Source organism: Aphelocoma coerulescens, chromosome 3, assembly GCF_041296385.1.
Source record: "Aphelocoma coerulescens isolate FSJ_1873_10779 chromosome 3, UR_Acoe_1.0, whole genome shotgun sequence".
NCBI lineage: Eukaryota > Metazoa > Chordata > Aves > Passeriformes > Corvidae > Aphelocoma > Aphelocoma coerulescens.
Window position 1 is genome coordinate 6928563 of NC_091016.1, and position 19605 is coordinate 6948167.

The 19605-nt window shown below is 37.2% G+C and overlaps 1 protein-coding gene across 5 annotated transcripts in view; it reads left to right on the forward strand.

Annotated features, from left to right (window-relative positions):
- The window catches only part of SLX4IP (SLX4 interacting protein), a 77926-nt gene that overhangs the window by 14048 nt on the left and 44273 nt on the right, over positions 1-19605 (forward strand). Inside the window, exon 1 of one of the 5 annotated variants that reach the window (XM_069008979.1) lies at positions 12704-12748. The exons of the other annotated variants lie outside the window; for them this stretch is intronic. Within the exon in view, the coding sequence (XP_068865080.1) occupies positions 12710-12748 (39 nt within the window). The 5' untranslated portion in view covers positions 12704-12709. Of the gene's footprint in view, positions 1-12703; positions 12749-19605 lie in introns of those variants that run through there. 5 annotated transcript variants of the gene reach the window in all.

Sequence of the window (19605 nt, forward strand, 5' to 3'; positions counted from 1 at the left end):
TGTTTCAGTAAATTGAATTGAATATTTAATTTTGCTTCTATTGTTTGGTGGAAACAGGATGGTGTTTAGAGATGACCTCAAAGGACAAAAAAATGTTAAGGAAAATGTGTCTTTGTCTCTATCCCTTCACCCTGATAATTGGCAGGAATTTTGATTTGTAGAATATGTGGAGGATACAACTAGGGGTACTTTTTGATTATGAACTGGAAAGAGATTTAATTACAGATGCTCAGCATATTCTACATAGTTCAGAAAACTTTTTGCTAATTTGAAGCCATTTTCTGTAGGTTATTAGAGATGGTTCATTTGTTGTTGCTGTTTTGGAGAGGCCTTCATTATTAAGCATGTAGTAACTGTTGGGATGCAATCTGGTTTTGTAAATTCCTATTTGAACTATGATACAGGTTTTGGGAAGGAAAAATCCAGTGATGAAGAATACAATAAAAAAATATTGTAAGTTCAGAAGTGAAATGATACCTGGATATTGTTAGAACCTGTCTTTCTTATCTTTTCCAAGCATCAAGGAATCTCACAGTATTTCAAGCTGTACACCTAGAAAGTCACTTAAAGCTCTCTTCTTGGTACCCAGTGCTGTGACAAGGTGAGGTAACTGTTTTTCATGTACCATTATGAGGCAGCATTCACACTCCAAGCTGAGAAAATGAAGATGGCAAAATATAATTTCTAGATTTGTAAGTAGGCCAGGGTATTTGAGCTGTTACAAAGTGTTAGGAATACCAGTGATGATCACAGACTCCTAAAACCTAGTAGAAAGTTTGGTCTTCACTGTGGACTACAAGTCTAAAACTAGTTTAGAAGGAGAGAATACTTCAAAAATTTTGTCTACAGAGATACTGGTGACTTTAAATTGATGCAAGTGGTAGTTTCAGAATAGGCAACATAATGGTACTTAAGAAGGTAAGCTCATTTGCCAAGAGCATCTACTCTGTAGCAATGGCCAAATCCCAATCATCTCTGCTGCTGCTGGCTGTCATCATATTGGTACTTGGTTTTGAAATACCCTGTCTTTCTCTTTGGATTGCCACACAGATTTGGTGGTGAGGCCCTGATCAACAAGTGGCTTGCTCGTTTCTCTCATTTGACATCTGCAAGTCAGTTCAGTGACCCTTAAGATGTTTAGATTTGTTCCCTTGTGTTTTCAGTAATGCTTTGGATCTCCTCAAAATGTCCATATGCTATTTGTTTAAATGTTAAAATAGTTAATCTGTTAAAATATAATTCAGTTTAAATGCTGTGTTACCTATTACCTTACTAGTGTGGTGAAAAACAGCAAGGTTTTGTAGTTCTCCTGTGGGCTCTGTGATGGAGGTTCCTGTGTATTCAGGGTGAAGATTCCAGGCTTTTCCACTAAGTGAAAACACTACAAAAATTCCCTTCTGTGAGAGCTCATTCTCACAGCAGCAAAGATCTCCCTTGCTATTATTTTCATGTTTACAGCAGCACTGTATAGAGGCTTAAAAACTGGACAGAACTAGGGAAAGGAGTAAAGTGAAAAGTGGCAGGGTCATGGAACAGTCTGTGGAAGGTCTGTCCTATGGGGTGGGAATAACTGTGGCATAAGCTGTCACCTGTACAACTGCTGTTGAATAGCAGGGGAGCCTGTTTAACTGTTAAATTGCAGATAAATGCAGATAATAAGCATAAAAATGCAAAAATTTGCCATTAGCTTCCTAAGGGACAGACTGCACATGAACAGGTGATGGGATTGGAGTGAGTGCTACCTGACGAGAAAGGCAATCTGCCACTGAATGCTTGTGTATTCTGGAGTTTCCCTCTGTGACTTCCACAGGAAGGCTTTGCAGTCTGGCATTACACAAAATAAATTCTCAGGCCTTCCTTTGTTGTTTGCAGCTGTCTTCAACCAATCCATTAATGTTTCTGGACTAGAGCAAATGCTGAATGTTTACAAATAATTCCACACTGAAGAAATGTGTAGCGTAATGCTTTATTTACCAAAAAATACAGATTCCAGCAGCCAGGCTCCAGTAGCTGGGCTGACAGGCCAGTAGAGCCATGGAAATCCCGTAAGGCTGTTTGGATCTCCCTCCCTAGGACACTTCAGCCAACGAGGCCCCCTCCTGTGAGACCAGAGTGGAAAGTGGGGATAGTGCACTGCAGTTCTGCCTGGTTACAGAGCCATGCTGCTTCCTCCAGGAAACTCAGAAGGACCCCTTTCAAGGGTCATTTACTGTTTGTTTTTGCAGTGAACTACCCTTCATACATATTTCTTTTCTATTGGCTCCCTGTTCGTTTCTCTAATTTGGGAAGTGTACTTTTAAAGACTTTCGGTGACATGTTTATTTTTCTTAAATGCTTATGGAACAGAAACGCAACCTCATGGGGCATGTGTGTCCCAAATGGAATTAGAATGATCCCACAGCGTTAATTCTGTTCATCCATTATGTTCCTGATTTTTTCTCTTCTAACTTTAATCCTGTAATTTTAGAGAAGAAACTGTTTTGAAGAACTTTGCTTCCTGTGCACACATTAAATTATCAATAGGGTATAAACGTGTGGAAAACTTAATAGGTTATTCCTCCTTCCCCATTCAGCTTCCCACATATGCAAATGAACAATAGGACCAGAAATCTGTCTCAAACCTTTGGACAGATGCATTCTTGATACAACCTTGTACTTTCAATCCTTCATTTTTTTCCCCACTGAAATCTTATGAATTTCAGCCATGGGTAGTGGGGTTCACAGATAGATGCTGGAAGGATGAGGGCCTCTGCTTTCAGTTGCTGGCTGTGGCAGGAAGTCTCAATTAGAGTGAAAAATAGTGTGAGTTCTTGCATTAAGTGATTGAAGTAAATATTTTCATTTATTCTGCATACTTGTCTTAAAATTACATGTTTGATTGCTAGACATAGGGAGTGGGAAGGTGGGACAGTTTGATACACTTTACCTACCCACTGGCAGTCCTTGGCTGTGTGTGAATGGTAAAGCTACTAATTGGTCTCCCTGTAGTACAGGGAGCTTGCATCTTCTTTTCCTTAATGATTTCACAGTGTTCTCTTTCCTCAGTAAGGCTTTGCTTTTTATTAAAAGGAAAACAAAAATGTTGCAGGAGATTTTTCCAGTGATTCCTAAGTAAATTAGTAACAGCAATTTGTAGCAGAAATCAGCTAAGAATCAGCAGATTAGAGGTTTAAGACATTTATGAGCTAGAGCTGTGATATATATTTGTATAAAAATTAGGGCAATTTAATACATTTTATGTGATAAAACAATACAAGTGAAATTACCATAGTTTCAGAATGTCTCAGCTTTTAGCAATGATGATGTTTATTATTTTTAATTTCTTGATTTTTTTCCTTTGTAAGCAATGTAAAGGGAAGAAAACTTAATTTTGTGAAATATGAGTCCTCTTTACTTTTAGAAAAGCTTTGTTTCAATTTGTTTATTAATTCCTTTTAGAAAAGGAAATAAAAGCTTCGTATGTATGTGTGTTATAATGCTCATTTTCAGAAACGTAAATCTCAGTGCTTCTAATATGTGCAGTCTGGCACTGATTGTAAGTATAATAGGTTATTTCATGCTGCTTCTCTTTATATTCATGGTTATGATACTGAAATGTTAAGACCACACACAGACAACAAGATCTCCAGCCACTTACGCGTGTAAACAGTCTGGCTTTTTACAAAGTGGAAAAATATTTCTTGTGCAGCATTTTAACATGATCAGCATGTTAAGGCTCAATCTGCAACTGTGTCAACATTTCTTTGGCTGTAACCATTAATTCTGTAGCCTCTTGATAATATGTAAAATGTGAGACTGGTTTGTTTACTACTGGGATTTGTCAGCAATTACTGTCTGCATTTAGCTTAGTGCTTTCAAATATATAATAGATCAAACAGTTATTTTGCATCATCACTGTGGTTTTAGTAAAACAAAGGACTTTTTTATTCTTCCCAGCTGGCTTTGGGACCTTCAAAGGGCTATTGGAGCAATAATTTTCATAAATATTGTACTTACACCTTTTTGATATTGGTAGGCACAGGTACAATACATTAAATAACCTTCTGTAGCTACTGTTTGACATGAATTTAGCTATAGGGACAGGAATGCACATCTCCTTCAGCCTCAGTTATTGTGAGACTTGGCATGGCTTCAAAATAGCTGGGAATTTTTGTTTTCCTTATTTTTGTGTAATTAATGCATGTTTTCAGCATTCTTCTTACTGTCAGGAACTGCAAGTGCAGTGGTCATGTGCAATATTACCTAAGTGCCATATCATTTTCATCACAAAGAACTGAGGATTACAAGTTCTGATAGACAAGTTCTTCATATGGATATGTATGTATGGAACTAATAAGAGTAAGATGGCATAAAAGCATTTTAATGGGCAATGTATCAGTTCAAATAATAACTGTTTGGGTTTATATAGTGTCTTTTATCTCTGTTCTCAAAGATAATTTATTAACATATTTATGAATTTAGTTTCAACGTATTTTTGAGGTTTTGCAAGTAACAAAAAGAACAATCCCCCAAACTTATCAGACAAATGTTCAGAACTTTGGTAAGGATTTTTTTGTTTAATTAGAAGTAGACTGTAAAATCAGTTAAACTTGCCACTGCTCCTAAGAAGGTTGCCATTAATTAATTCTGTGATCTCAGGGGCACTTGATTAAAATACTTTTTGCTTGAGCTTCGCTTATAACTTTGTACAATTCTGAAGTGCTTGTTTTTTCTATGAGTATTTTATTTACAAGATAAAAATAATGGCACACCAATACATAAGACCGATTAAAGATCTCAAAATGTAGATACTGCAATATGGATAAGGGAAATTATTAGGGGAGTTCAGTTTTAGGGATAGTCAGCTGACAGAATGAGTTTTTATGTGAAACTCTTAAAAGGCAAACCTGCATTTTTGAAGTCAGTATTATAAAGTATTTAATAAATGTGTCAATATTACTGCTGGAGATTAATAAAGCTTTCAGTTTGTAGTTCACTATCTTTTTATTTTTAAGACTTAAATGCTCTTTGCTGCTTAAATTCTATTGCCATTTCTTAGCACCACTCAAACCAGATGTTTTGTTAAAATTGGAATGAGTCTTTTGCCCAGTAAAACCCTAAAATACTGTTCCTCTAAACAGCATATGAACAAAGAGAATCAATGTTTCATCATTCTTGTTCTGCTGTCTGGCCCAGTTTCATTTCCTTTGATGAAAAAATGATAAATACAAATTACAAAGTGAGGCAGCAAATGATCTCTGTCAGTTAGTTAAAACTAAATTCTTGATATTTGTTTTGTTTTCCAAGATTTTAAGTATTTAACTTAAATTACGAATTTCATGCAAATAAGTTGTTTAGTAAAATAATTGGAACAGAACTTTTAACTCATTTATTCCCTGCAAAGGTGTTATTTTGGACATATCTACCAGCTATGTATCCAAGTCTTTTGCATGGTAATAAATCCCAGGCTTTTAGAAGCAGCAGTAATTTTAAATGGAGTTTTGTGATGAGCCCTTTGCCCTTGGTTTGGAAATCTCCCCACCAAATTACACAGCTTTGGGAAAATCAGTTTTTAGATTCACTTTTCATCTAGGAAAACCCTCTACTGAGAGTGAATCTCCTGTGATCTTGGTGGCCTCTACTGCACTGGAGATGAGAAAGGGGGGAGATGGAGTCCAGTTTGAAAGTAAAGAGAAAGGGTTGGATGATTTATTTAAACAAAATTTTAAAAATATAATAAAACAAAACAAGAAAAAGAAAACAGCCCTGCAAACAGCAAAAAACTGTTTGAAGATTCTTGTTATTTATGGAGCCTGGGGGTAGCTGGCACAGGAACGGGCTACAGGGATATTCAGTAGTTCGTGTGAGGAATAGAGACTGATGGTAGGAGAGCAGTGGAGCAGGAATGAGGAAAAAATGAATGGTGGATGTCAATGCTGGAGCAGGGATGTGCAGGCTGTGTCAAGCTGGGAACTGAGCTAAAAGGGGGAGAGCAGGTTAGGAACAAGACAAGGTATGGAGCAGCAGGAGTAAAACAGGAGTTAATAGCTGCTTGATAATGAGATGAGGATTAGGAGTGATGATACTCAAACTGATGAAAAACCTTGACTGGCAAGATTAATTGCTTGAAAAACTGTTTTCAGTGGCTTGAAACAGGGAAGAGATCAGGAATATCTAGATGCTGGAAAGCGTAAATTTTGAGGGATGATGGGCACAATTGTCTGTTTTATGTTTCATGTACCCCTTTGCACCCCAGAAGGAGAACCTAAGGCCCCTGAGGGGACACAGAGTGGCAAAGTGTTTTATCCTTCCCCGGTGCTAATCCAAAGAAAGGCTGATGGTTTACTGCAGGTTAATTGTATTGATCCAGTCGGGGGAGAGGTCTGTTGGGCCTCCAGTCCTGCCCATTTCCCTATGGGAGTCAATGTCACCAGATGGCAGATTTTCCTTAATCACTTTTCCACCTGCCCTTACCAAGGTCATATTCAGAGACTGTTTAACTTCATAAATGTCCTTGCAGTCATCAAGGAGCATGTGTGGTGTCCTTGGCCTTTTTGGAAGTCTTTCTGTAGGATATTGTGATTGTGTTCTATTATTGCATTGCTTCACTCTGTCTGTTTTTATACAGTTATATAAAATATTTCATGCAAAAAGGGTGTATTTCTCATGACGGCCTTTAAACACTTCTATATTTACCTGAAGTTTTTGAGAAATACTTGGTTGATAAAATTGAAGTATTTTTGTGGGCTGTTGTTCTTCAGTGTTTCTCTGAAAACCTAATGAAGGGAGGTTGAAGGCCATATTGAAAAACCTTAAAGCCAGCAAGATTTGGAACATCTAGCCCTCCTACCATGTTATAATCATTAATATTAATGAATTAAAATGTTTACACACCCTGATCTCTACTTTTCTCTTTGATGTTAATTACATTACAGTAGATCATGAGTTCATTCTTCATATCAGGCAAGTAAGGAAATATTTCCTCTTTATTTACCTGTGTCCCTTAGCAACACAGTAGGTCTTAGTCATTGTTGAATAATGTGTGGTTTTGCTGCCTTTGCTATATACAAATGCTTGTCTTTCCATCTTTTTAAAAAGCCCTGAGTGGAGCTTTGTTACTAAATTCAAGCAAAAAATAATATAAAGATATAAATACATGGCCATAGGTGAGTATACTGAAGCTTAATAGTGTTCTTGGACATGTTAAAACCAAGTCATCTTTTTTTTTTTTTTTCTTTTTCGTCTTGCTCTTATTAATGTGAATCAGATGAAATGGATGGTGTGTTCACTTGTTCCTGTCTGTGTGGTTCCTGACATCCAGGAGCTGTAATCTGTCATGTGCTGTCATCTCTGTTCCTTCATTAATTTTACCAAAGACAGTTGTGCAGCTAGCATACTACCAATTTTTTAAATTGAAAAATGAGCTGCTGCTTTCCAAAGGGTAATTCCCTCTCAATCTGTAAAGTAGGTATGGTTTTTTGGTTTTTTTTTTTCCCATGTTGAAATTAATGGAAAAAAAATGTAGGTTTTTAAACTTAATTTATCCAGGTTACTCTTTCTTGTGTGGCTCTTAAAAAAGATGCAGACTTGTAGGAAGTGAAATCTCAGCCTCAGCTGTTCTAGCTCTGCAGATATTGTTAAAGTTCCTTGCTTGGCACAGCCCTGTCTTTGGTAGGTGATTTTTGCAGCATGTGAGGGTTCATCCTTTGGTTTTGCTCCTGTGGTTTTCACACTTAGAATTGTATGACAGGGGTGGGTTTTGTAACCAGTGAAATCACATTATATTAGTAGCATCTGCTGTCATGTATTTTAATATAAAATTTGTGACTTCTGGTAGGCATTGCTTAGGTTCCATCAGCAATGTTACTGCTGCATACAAAGAGGCCTTTCCTCCTGTCAGCCTGGTCTCTTGAACACAATGGATTTCCAGTGCAGTGGGTACAGGTGAGTATTGTACCTGGAAGGAAAGAAACTTTCTGCCCTGTAATATGATCTGTCAGTTGGAGAAATGCTTCACAGATCTGTTTATCTGCTGCCCGCCAGGGTAAACACCACTGCTGCATTGCCTAGAAGAAACGGGAAGTCTATTTCCTACAAGTGATCTTGAAATTCATCTCTGAAAGTCTTCAGCAGAGTGCACGTGGATTTTTGCTGTTGAAGCTGATTGCAAAGTTTTTAAATGTTAAGAGTTGCACGTTTTCTGGAATTATTGTTAATTTTATTTGACTATTTGAAAAATTTAATCGGGAATGTAAAACTTCTACTGGATCTACAACCTTAAAGATACTGAAGGATAAGTTTTGTCCTCAAGTACAACAAATTGAGTCTCTAAGTGTGTCTATAAACTTGTTCTGCATCTGTGCAGAGGTGTTACAATGGCAGAATCCTACCATGTCTTTTAAAAATCTATGCTTTTCCATTGCTTCTACTATCGGTGATATCCTTTGGTTTTATGAGATGCATAATGAATGACATTTTTTTGAAAATATTTTTTTCTTAAGCATCTGTATCCAGAAGTACATACAGGAATCTTTATTATCTTAAAAGGGACTGTGAAAACAAGGTAATTAAACATAATGCAGCATTAGACAGACTGTAGTCTTAAAATCTGCTTCTGTATTATGCCAAATGGATCTTTACTTCTGCAGTTTCCATATGAGTGAAAGTGCTGTTGGCAGATAAGGTTTACAGCTATAGATTCATGCAGAATTTTCTTCTAAAATTCCAACACTTTCTTGTAATATTGAACCGTAAGGATATTTAAAGCAGTTACTACTTAATTTCCCATGCATATTGAGTGAGAGCACTTTTTAAAAACCCCTGGAAAGCAGACCTAAATACAAATCTTGTAACATCAAAACTTCAGTGGACTCTGGCAGGTTACATTTCTTTCATACTTCTGTGTCTCCTTTGAAAGAAAAGCTTTCCCAGATGGTCATTGCAGGGTACTGAATGAAACCAGTAATTTTATGTAAGCATGTAAGTTCATAGCTATGTCAGAATTCCTTATTTGGCTGCTGGATTCTTTGCAGAGGTTTTTTTCATTTTTATCTTTACACTGTTAAATGAAGGCAAGTTGAGGGTAAGATTATCTGCAAGGTCAGAGAGAAACTTCAAGCATGATGGGCAAAGTATCCTTACCAAGTTGGAACTAGAAATAAACACATAAAGGGAAGGATAGGGCCATACTGATAGTTATAAATTAAGTGTCAAGGTTTCAAATCTGGGAAAGGATCATCAGAATTTATAAAGTTCTATTTAAATAGTCCATTCTCCTCACTTCAGACATCTGTTACTGGTTATTGTTTGAGTGACCACCATGTACATTATACAAAAAGGAATGTGTTTTTTGTAAGATCTCTGCTAATGTGGCAGATAAAATCCCAGTGTTTGATAGCAGTGCCAAAGGGCAAAGAGGTGCTGAACAATATTCCTCATCTTTACCATAACTTTCCTTCCTGGAAAAACAGGCTTTGACAGTGGGAAAATGAAGACTGAGATAAGGAGAGGTGGAAAGAGGCTTGGGAACTGAGAGTGATATAGACCAGAACTTGAGCAAGCCGGGGAAAAAGTCTTCTCTTAGGCTGATGCACCAATAATTTTTTTTGTTGATTACAAATAGGAGTTATATCTCCATGCTATGGCAATAAATTAAAAGGACTAGCAAGCTAAGGAACAGTTGTTTTTGTTGGCATGGAGTGTAATCTGGGCCTAGTTTTTACATCTCTAGCAACTGATTATTGCCTCGTGTAAAGTAAAATGCACTGGTTTTATTAATGTGAAATGCTGCATCAGTCTCCAAATTTCATTTTTTCAGAGAAGCAGTATTGGAACTGATGAAAATTATTTGCTTACTCCTCAGGAGAGATGAAGCAGTTGACAATGATGGTTCTCTTGTTTTTATTGATTATGGGCATTAAGTTTCAGTACAGCAAACAGGGAAGTTTTTCACCTTTAAACTGTATTTCTTTCACCCTTGGAGAGCTAAGCAGGTGGATACAGGTTATGGAAAATTAGATGTGCTGCAGACATATTAAGTAATTCCGTTTTAATTTTCCATTTTAACATCTTGCTGGGTAGACATAAACATTGCAATTAAGCAGGATTTAATTCAGCCAGGTGACATCTTAGATGCCCGATAATAGATGGCATAGCTGAATTTATTGAGCTGCTTTCTCCTGTCAGTTTTACTGTAGCCCTTGCCTGTTTGGAAGATGCATTAAGGAGGAATTTTGACCTTGGCAGGTGTGGAGAAAGTCTTGTATTTAAATTCAGGAAAAATGTCATGGAAGAATTAGGAGACCTATGGCAGTTTTTTGTGATGGGGTTACAGATGGACCAGGGAGAAAAAGAATCTGGTGAATGTACAAATATGTGTATTTTTGGATAGAAAATGATAAAAATAAAAATGGACTGTTTTACAGAAGGTGGGGGTTTTTTTCCAGCAGTTTGGTTCATTATAGGGGAAATATGGAAGACAAGTGAAGCAGAATTAGCCATTAGCTTACACATGATTCTCTATATTTGCACACAACAGGACAGGGTGCTAAGATGCATTTGTAGAGTTTTGCTATTTACTAATATGTTAAAGAGCTGACCTTTTTGAAACATATGCATTAACTTTGGAATCATAATGTTCTCAGCTGCAAAAGAAACAATAGGTATTAATACACTTTATTAATTTTATTTTGTTATAGTTAATTTGTACTCTTCGCTGGCAAAAGTACACAGAAGGCCACCTTTTAGAGTGTGTGTGAAGAATGAATTTCGTCAGATGTTGCTCTTGTTAAACTGTCTTAGCTCCATGGATGTGAGAGTGCCTTGTATGATGGGACTAGAAAGTTGTCAGTTCAGTATCTGACATCTGTGTTGGGTGAATTAGCACAAACTCCAGTGGGGCAGAATGAATGGATATCAGGATTAGTGTAATACATTGGGAAAAAGTCAAAGCACCCATTGTAAACAGGAGTCATGCATCACAGCCTTCTGGCATCTTTACAGGAGTGAGTGAGTCTAAGAACAGGGAAATCTGGTTGCCATAATCCATTCAGGTTCTCCAGAAGGGATTGACAAGGTGCTTCACCAAAGGCTCTTGAAGTGAGCTGAAAAAGAAGGTCCATGCACAGATTCCCTGGCTGAAGGATGAAGGTGGATGAAGGAAGTACTGGTGTTGAACAGGGAACTCTGGAGCAGATGCTGTATTTGTAAAGGACCTGAGAAGGGAGCTGAGTTACAAAAGGTTAAAATGCAGTTGTGCAAAAAATCTCAAAGTATTGAGTGACACGATGATTTGAAATGAACTAGAACATGTGATTCCTAATGGCAGGTGTGATTGGATTTGCCACACGATGTTGTGGATGCAAATATTCAAGCAGTTTTATGAACCAGTTAACAAATGCTGGGAGAAAACAATCACTGATGACTTCCAAATACAGATGCAGCTTATGAGATATAAAACCCAGGGTCTCATGTTGGCAAAAGTCTGATACATCTGCTGAGGAAAGTATCATTATTTGCTTATGTTTTTAACCTTTTCCTGTAGACTTCTTGTTGCTGTCAGAGCATACGGGTCAGTATATAACCCAATATAACATTTTATATATTTAATGTCTACATTTTTTTGCATAAAATCAACACTATTTATCATTTTCAGTGATTTTAATGTTTTCCACATGTATTAGGATTGGTGCTAATTATCACTGGAATTTTTCTAAACATAATTGTGGGAAATATTTCCCACATATTCCCAATTAGTAACATAATCCACGGGAAACTTGGAAAAAAAAATAATACAAAGGCTTTGAAATGTAAAACTTTTTAAAAAGGCATTCCCAAATAGCAGTTGAAATCCTAAGTACTGGTAGCGTTTTTTGACTGTACTAAAATTATGTCCTTGTTTCTTTAAGGCAACTTTTGATCCCAGTGAAACAGAGAAATGTTTTTTTGAGAATAAATCAATGCTTCTTGCCATTCCACCCCTCTCCATCTGTAAAATAGAGCTTCTCTGAAATCTTGAGTGCATGTTGTTTCTATTATTCTTCATAATAGGTGAAAATGAACAATGTCTGTACATTGTGTTTTTCACACGTGTTTTTCCTTGGGTTTTCATGATGTGATTGACCACATGTGAATATCATACCTGTCAGTGCATGTAGTGTGAAAAAGAATTATAAAAACTGACAAAGCCAGCTAGAGATTAGGCTCTACTTATGCAAAGTACTGAATTTGTTTCTTTAAATGTTTGTTTTCATGTTAGAAACAATTACACTTTGTTTGGATCTTCCTTTCCCCTATTGGAAGAGACTGGAGTCAATTAACTGATTTTTATAAATTTTTGGAAGAAAAATGGTCAACACTTCTCAACCTCAGAAACTGAGTTGTGGGAGGAGGAATATTTGCAGAAGGATTCACTTTTATGAATTAGAAATGTTTGGTGAGCCTGCTGGGGGGTATGTAAATAAATACTGATTAACCTGTGCAACCTAATGCTGTACTCACCTGCCTTCCTTATAGGTCAGGGATGGGTTACTGGGGCCTCCTGAAGGCCTGAGGTTGGAGCAGAGTCAGGTGCACTTTTTCAGCTGCATCTGATTTAAGTTAAGGTCTTGTCATCTGCCACCTGCTTTTCATTGCCCTGTCCTCCTCCCAGCAGTTACCACTTAACTTTGTTAGGAGAAATATATGAATAGTCACTTCCTATTTATTTCTGTCAAACTCAGTAGATTTTAGGATGCATTTTAAAAAAGATGCTGAATCAAAAGTGGTTCAGGTAGGGGACAGTTATATCTGTTCAGCTCTGGTTGGTGGTAACCTGTGGGAGATGTGAGATGGAGGCAGTCTGGGGCAAGGATGGACAAATGGGGAAAACGCTTCCTTAGCAGGTTGTTTTTTAGTCCCAGGAGCCTTTCTGGTGACAAACACACCAGGTACTTTTCACAGTTCATTCTTGCTTTTTACCAGCTCCTCAGTGCTCAACTATGTTAATGTTTTACATATTTTTATAAATTACTTGTTGCTCCTATTCTTTTTGTATCCATTTGTCTTTTTTATTTAAGCATAAAGTCTATTTAATACATACTCTGTTCAATGCCAGATGAAATGAATTTTTTTTCTTGGACATTAAAGAAAATTATATTCCTTTGCTTGCCAGCTGGTAATTCCTTGAGGTTTTTGCTGATCTGTTTCCATTTTGAAATATGAGGTATTCTCCATCATCTGATTCTGCTTTTTCAGCAGTAAAATTTAGAGCATCACTTGTTCATTTTAAAGACTCATCTGTTTCTAACCTTTTACCTTTGTAGATAAAGCATTGACTATTTTGTTGAACTTTCCTCTTCTTCTGCCCTGTGTTGACTTAATATGCTCCCACTTAATAGAAGGATTTTGTCCAAAGGGTGTCACTTTTGTAATATGCCTTCTTCAGCAGTGAGTCACTTTTTTCTTACGCTCTTTCTGAAAAAGCCTTGTTGCTGTTCGGAAACTTTCCTGGCTGGGTTCAGACAAATCAGTTAAAACACAGAGTTAAAAAGAACTTCTTTTAAATACTTGGAAAATGCAACATTTCAACCATTTCAGTAAATTTAACAATATTAAGAATTTTGGCTCAGTATACCTTTTTAGCCAATAAAAATACTTTTGCTTTATGTATTTGTCTTAAAGTCTGATCATGTGCAATTGATGTATCTTTAATCTGTTAAATTATTTTGGCATAAAGATTTAGCATCTGCAAATATTTTATATTGAAACATGGGCTGCAGATGTTGGGTTTGGTTTTGTGTTGCCTCCTGCTTCCCCGTTCAGTAGCTGCGTGCTGCGGTAGGTAACGTTTTCAGGAGAAGCAGGGAAGGAAGGGAATTCCACAGCAGGTAAGACCTTGTCTCTTAGAATAAAAAAGGAATCTGAAATAATTGCAAAGTTGGACATGTGGAACAATTTCCTGCGTGGGACCTGCCCTCACTTCCCCGTTCTGTTTTGTGAGAGGGAAGTCAGCCCATCCCTGCAGCTGTTGGACAAATAACTCAGAAAGATATTCATGGGTGCATTATGTGCTGGAAAACTGCTGCTCCTTCACCCCAGCAATGTGCACGTTACCTTGTGAAACAAACACTGTGGTTTGCCTCTGCTTCACCTTAGGGGAAGCTTGTAAATTGTGTTTTCATGCTATCTGATGGCTGGATTTATTTCCTCTGACAGAGTTTACATCAGAAGGTACTGAGGGTGTCTTCACCTAATATTTATTGCACTTCATTTTCTGGTATATGCAGAAACACATAAAATCAGGTGGTACATTGCTAATTTCCTCAGCCCTTCTGTATGGTCGTTCTTTTCATGCTGAACAAATCCATCCATAGCTTGCCAATACGTACTTGGTGATCTTTTGTTGATGCTTTAAAGTCGGGCAGATTAATATTAAAATACAGCATGTAAAGCATGTATGTGAAAACCTGTGAAAATCATTTAACAAGTTGAATGTCTGAAAAAGGCCCTCAAACCTTTTTATTACTGGCTGTAATGTCTTCAAAAAAATTATATTGTCATGTTACAGTTGGCAATCTTTAGGAGTTCTGGAAGCTTTAGTAATCATGGCAGTTGTTCTGATACCTATTGCTGTAGTATCTGATAACTACAAACCGAGTAATTCAGCCTTGCAGAGTGTTTTGGACAAGGTGTGTATGAGTTCCTTTGTCTCTCCACCTGGGGAAGAAATGAAATCCCTGTACTGATTTTGTAGAACCCCAAAGAATGTCCCCCATTCCAGTTTAGTACAGCAGTGGCAACGCAATTCTTCTCATGAATTACTTTCATAATACCAAACTTTTATTATTATTATTGATAGCTCAGGATAAGAGCTCGGTAAGGTAATAATCTTTATCTGCATCCACTTACCAATGATGAGGTGATACACAATAATGTGTTATCCTGTGGCACTCTGTTGGTGTGGCTAAGCCCTGGGAAGTGTCCTTAAAATTAAGAATTAATTGCATTTGGGTAGATTGTGAATATGTTCACTTCTCCAGTTAATACGGCCGCTCACCTTCCCCAGCCTGAAGTGGCATAAAAACAGGTTGTTGCAGACATGGGCATTTCATCATCGCTTGCTTGCAATGATTTAAAAAATACCATAGTTTTTAGAATAATACTTCACAACAAGAGGGTGAAAGCAGCTTGTTGGAATCTCAAATTATCTTTTTATTATCTTGAACAAATACTGTGCTGCTATTTCTGTTTTTCTGGATCAGTCCTGACACAGGCAGGGACATGGTGTATATCCTTTCAAAACAATGGTGAGATTGCACTGTTACTTGGAGATTTTGCCCTAAGGAAAAACTTGCTTTTTGCAATTGTTTGAGCTCCAGCTACGCGACTCGTTTCAATATGTAGGCTACAAAACCTCCTACGGAATTGGGATCAGACCAGCACAGATTGACAACCTAAATTATGCTTAATTCTCTCCTGCAATTTAGGCCTCTTTTTCAACATTATACCTGATAGAGCAGTTCTCTGAGACCAGTTCAGATGTTTAGATTAAGTAATTACTGCTTAGCCTGACTGTGGGTGATGAACTGAAGGCGCTGTTTGCACGGCAGCGTTCCTACATTGCTGAAAACATGCAGCTCTTTTACCTCGGCAGGTGCTTGGTTCTCTGAAGGAGTTGTCTTCATTAATTTATTTTAATCTGTTGATTTGGGTGGATCGCTCACAATTATGTGCTTTAACAACAGTGTGTGTTTAGTCCTTAATTTGAAAGTCTCCAGTGTCATACACAGCTCCATCAGATCTGAAACTCCTTAGGTTTTTCTATGTTTTCCTCAGGGTTGAATAATTCACAAGTATTTCTTGTTTTCTTTTTCCTGTAATTTCTTAAGTTTAACATCCTGTCCATCTGCATCTGTTAAGAGTCTAAAATGCTGCCTTGACATTGCATCCTAGTTTCATGTGTTGTCAGGCCACATTTATCAAAGGTGTGTTCTAAAGGCTTGTTCTCTGCTTACACCTCTTTGCTTGGCATGGGAACCTCTCAATGTGATCTTAGTGTGCCTATAACTTATTGATTGACTTTTCAGATAACTGCTTCTTCTCTTCCACTAAAACACCAGAAAATTAAATACTCCTCCCTTCAGGAATTTCTCATACATAAACTATACTTCTAAAAAAGCAAGCCAACCACTTGTGAAAGATTACTTAGATATAACTCCTATGCAGGTTATAAAAAGGGGAATTTCCTCCCTGCTTTTGTAAAGTCTGAATGCACTTTAGATTGTCCAATTCCTGCTGAATCTGTGTATAATTGAGTACAGCTATCTTTGAGGATAGATTTTCAAGTTAGACCTCGTTCTAACTTGCCCTTGATCTGCTTCTCCCTTTTTACTGTTGCAGTGACCCCACAGATCTTTGAAAGCCGGGAATTTAAAAGATCTAGGTGATGTTAGCTGAGGCTATAATCCTTCTTCAGTAAGAAGGATTTATTTATTGAAACTGTTCTCAACTTTAGTATATAAATTTATAACAAAGTACAAGCTTTGTACAATTTCCAGAACCAAGCAGCTCCTATTCAGAAAAAAGGTCAAAAGTGGAATGTTACTTTTTTATCCCCACTCCGACATTTGCATCGTATTTCTTGAGCATTTTGAAAAGTGGACTTATGTCATGATTTTCTAGAGGGATCCTGCTTTTGGCTTCTTCTGGAGGCTTCTCTCATTTGTTCTGCTCTGTTTCTGAATCAGCTGTTTAGAAATCTTTCTATAATCACAAGTTCCTCTTGTTAGGTGAGCTCCTGATTAATCTCATGACAGTAACACCATTTACTGGTGACCTTTTGGTTCCTAAAAACCCCTGAGAGTTGGAAAAAACACCTTGTTCTGAGCATTAACTAGTGAAACACTGTTTCTGTGCAACTTTGCTGCCTGGTGAAAAAAAATTCCATTATTCCCCCCCTCCTCTTCCCTCTGTTCTTTTTTTGTTTTGTTTTTTTGTTTGTTTGGGGTTTTTGTTTGCTTGTTTTGGGGTTTTTGTTTGTTTGTTTGTTTTGTTTGGGGGTTTTTTTGTTTCCCTAGGACACCCCCCCCCAAAAAAAAAAAAAAAAAGGAAAAAGAAACAAAAATGAACAAACCCCTGGAGATTCTGGAGAAAAATATGTGGAAAAGTCATACACATATCAAATTGTAACTTTATCTACTTAAAAGAATGAGAAATGCACAGTATTAGCTGTCACCAAATTTCCTCTGTTCCCTGTTAGCCGTCAGCAGTGGTGGTGGCAAAAATACCTATCCTGACTGCTGTGTTTATACAGGTTGAGGCATTTAAGTACTGGAGCAGTGTCCTCTATGGTTTGGGAAGCTGTGCATTACCTCCAATCACTGTGCTCCTAGACATGCTTGTAAATGAAAGTTAAATTAATGTTGCATAATGACAGATCTCTTGTACTGTATACTCACTTGCTTAGGTGATTTTTGCCTCTTGCTATTTAAGAGAAAAAGTCAAAATACTATAAATCATTGGTGCTAAAAGTATAAACAAAAGAAAACAAGTCATTTTCTTTGGGATCAGAGAGATAAAGGAGGAGAATAAACTTCTAATAAGCCCAGAAAACGTGAATTTTGTCATAATATAGTTGGCATTGTGTATAGACCAATGACAATACATAATTATAAGTTAATGCTGCAGATGTTAGAACTTGCTTGATTCAATGCAGAACACTTATTGATTTTTAGAAAGAACTTAGGATGGAAAATATTTCAATTCTGCTGTTTAAGACAAGATATTTCACATAAGCTCTTTATGTGTGTTTTATTTTATTTTTTCCCACAAAATCTCTTGGCTGTACTTTTGCCAGCTGGAGACTGATGATAACGTCCTATCAATTTTGTCACAATGCCACAAAGGGCTTCCAGTGGCATTTTTGAGTGGTCATTGGGATCAAGTATATATATATATATATTTTTTTTTAATTATAGATATCATCTAAGACTGGAATAAAATTCTCTCTGTAACTAACAAAATAGCACAGGGCTCAGGGAAGAGGGAACAGTAAGTAAACAGTTCCTATATGTTCATCATGGAGCAGTTTTGGAGTTTTGAGTGTGTAAGGGTTGCAGCTCAGCTCCTTCCCGCCCATTCCAAAAATCAGCCAAACTATCAGATGTTTCTGTTCCAACTCAGCTTCAATTAATTCTGACCCTCCAGCCCACATCCGTAATCTCAGAAATGGGAAACCCTAATATGTGTCTTGGGAGGGTGGTTCTCCAGTGCTGTCTGCTTTAATGATATAGCACATTTGGAATGGTGTAACTGAATACAAACCCACCATGCTCATCTCCAGCATCCCAAGGACTTTCTGTTTATAAGGACTAGTTTTATGCTGTTCAAGTGATGCAGTTTAAGGAAACAAGAGTACCCATGTAGGAACCCACTGATTGTAAAAATGAGTATAGCAATAAAAAGTATTTATTTGGGTTTATTTATTCATTGGGGATTTGCAATAATAGTTCACCGCCTAACATGTACTTATTTCAAGGTTTCAGCAGGTTCTGAGCAGATGAATTTGCTTGACTGACCACTTTGTGTTGGGTTTTGTTCTATTTACGTTACGTGTCTGGTTATATTTTAAATTTGCAGAGGCTATGAAGTGTTTGATGTATTCATATAAACAATTTGATTTCTGAAAAGATGTTCTGAATTAGATGCCTTTGCTGTACAACAATATACTAACAACATTCTGAGATCATTTAAAGCCCTTTGTTTAGTAACACAATGAATGTCATTAGACTGTTACAGTAAGAATGTGAACATTAAAAACAGCTTGTAAAAATGAAGAGTTTTTGAAATCTAGAACTATGGGGGATATCAAATTGGAGCATCTGCTTCTGTCTTTAATTTTTGAGTGAAATGTTTTCCTATTGATTCTTGACAAATATGTTTCCCGTCAAATCAGGCATTCAAGTTTCAGTTTTGACAATCACACCTCAAAAAACAATTTTCAGTGCAAATTTTGAGATGGATGTTGAAAGCATGAAATTAAAAGTTGCCGTTCTTTTTGTTTGCCTTTCATTTGTGGTACTTAGGAGTCACGAGTTGCATCTTGCAGCCACGCTGACTGGAAACGCTTCATTTCCACTAAAATTAAAGCTAGTATTTTCATGGAATTGCATGTTATCAGAGTAAAAATAAATAGAAACTTCTATAAGAGCATCAGATCTGCTAATACAAACTGTGTTTGTTTTTCTTCCACTTGCCTCTGTTCCCTGCAATTATTTGTATTGGCATTTAGTCTGTACTTGTCTTTTGCTGCTGGAGCAGCCAAAGTTGTATTGAGCTGCTCAGTATAAATATCATCCCTACAGCTGTACCGTGTGAAGGCACATAAAGCATAAGTACAGGTGTAGCTCTACCAGGTATTGTGCAGCTCAAGAATGCAGGGCAGCCTGCATGGGAGCTGTCGCTCATGTCACGTCCAGGACTTAAGAAAAATAGGATGTAGTGAGGCTCATGAAGGTTTGTGCTTGTATTCTCTGACTCCCCATCTTCCTCTTTGCCTGTGCCAGTTGTGCATCCCTGTGTCCTGTCCCAAAGCTGTTCTGGTTGTGTGGCAAAACTGTTGGCTTGTGGTTATTGAAATATTTTCAGGTG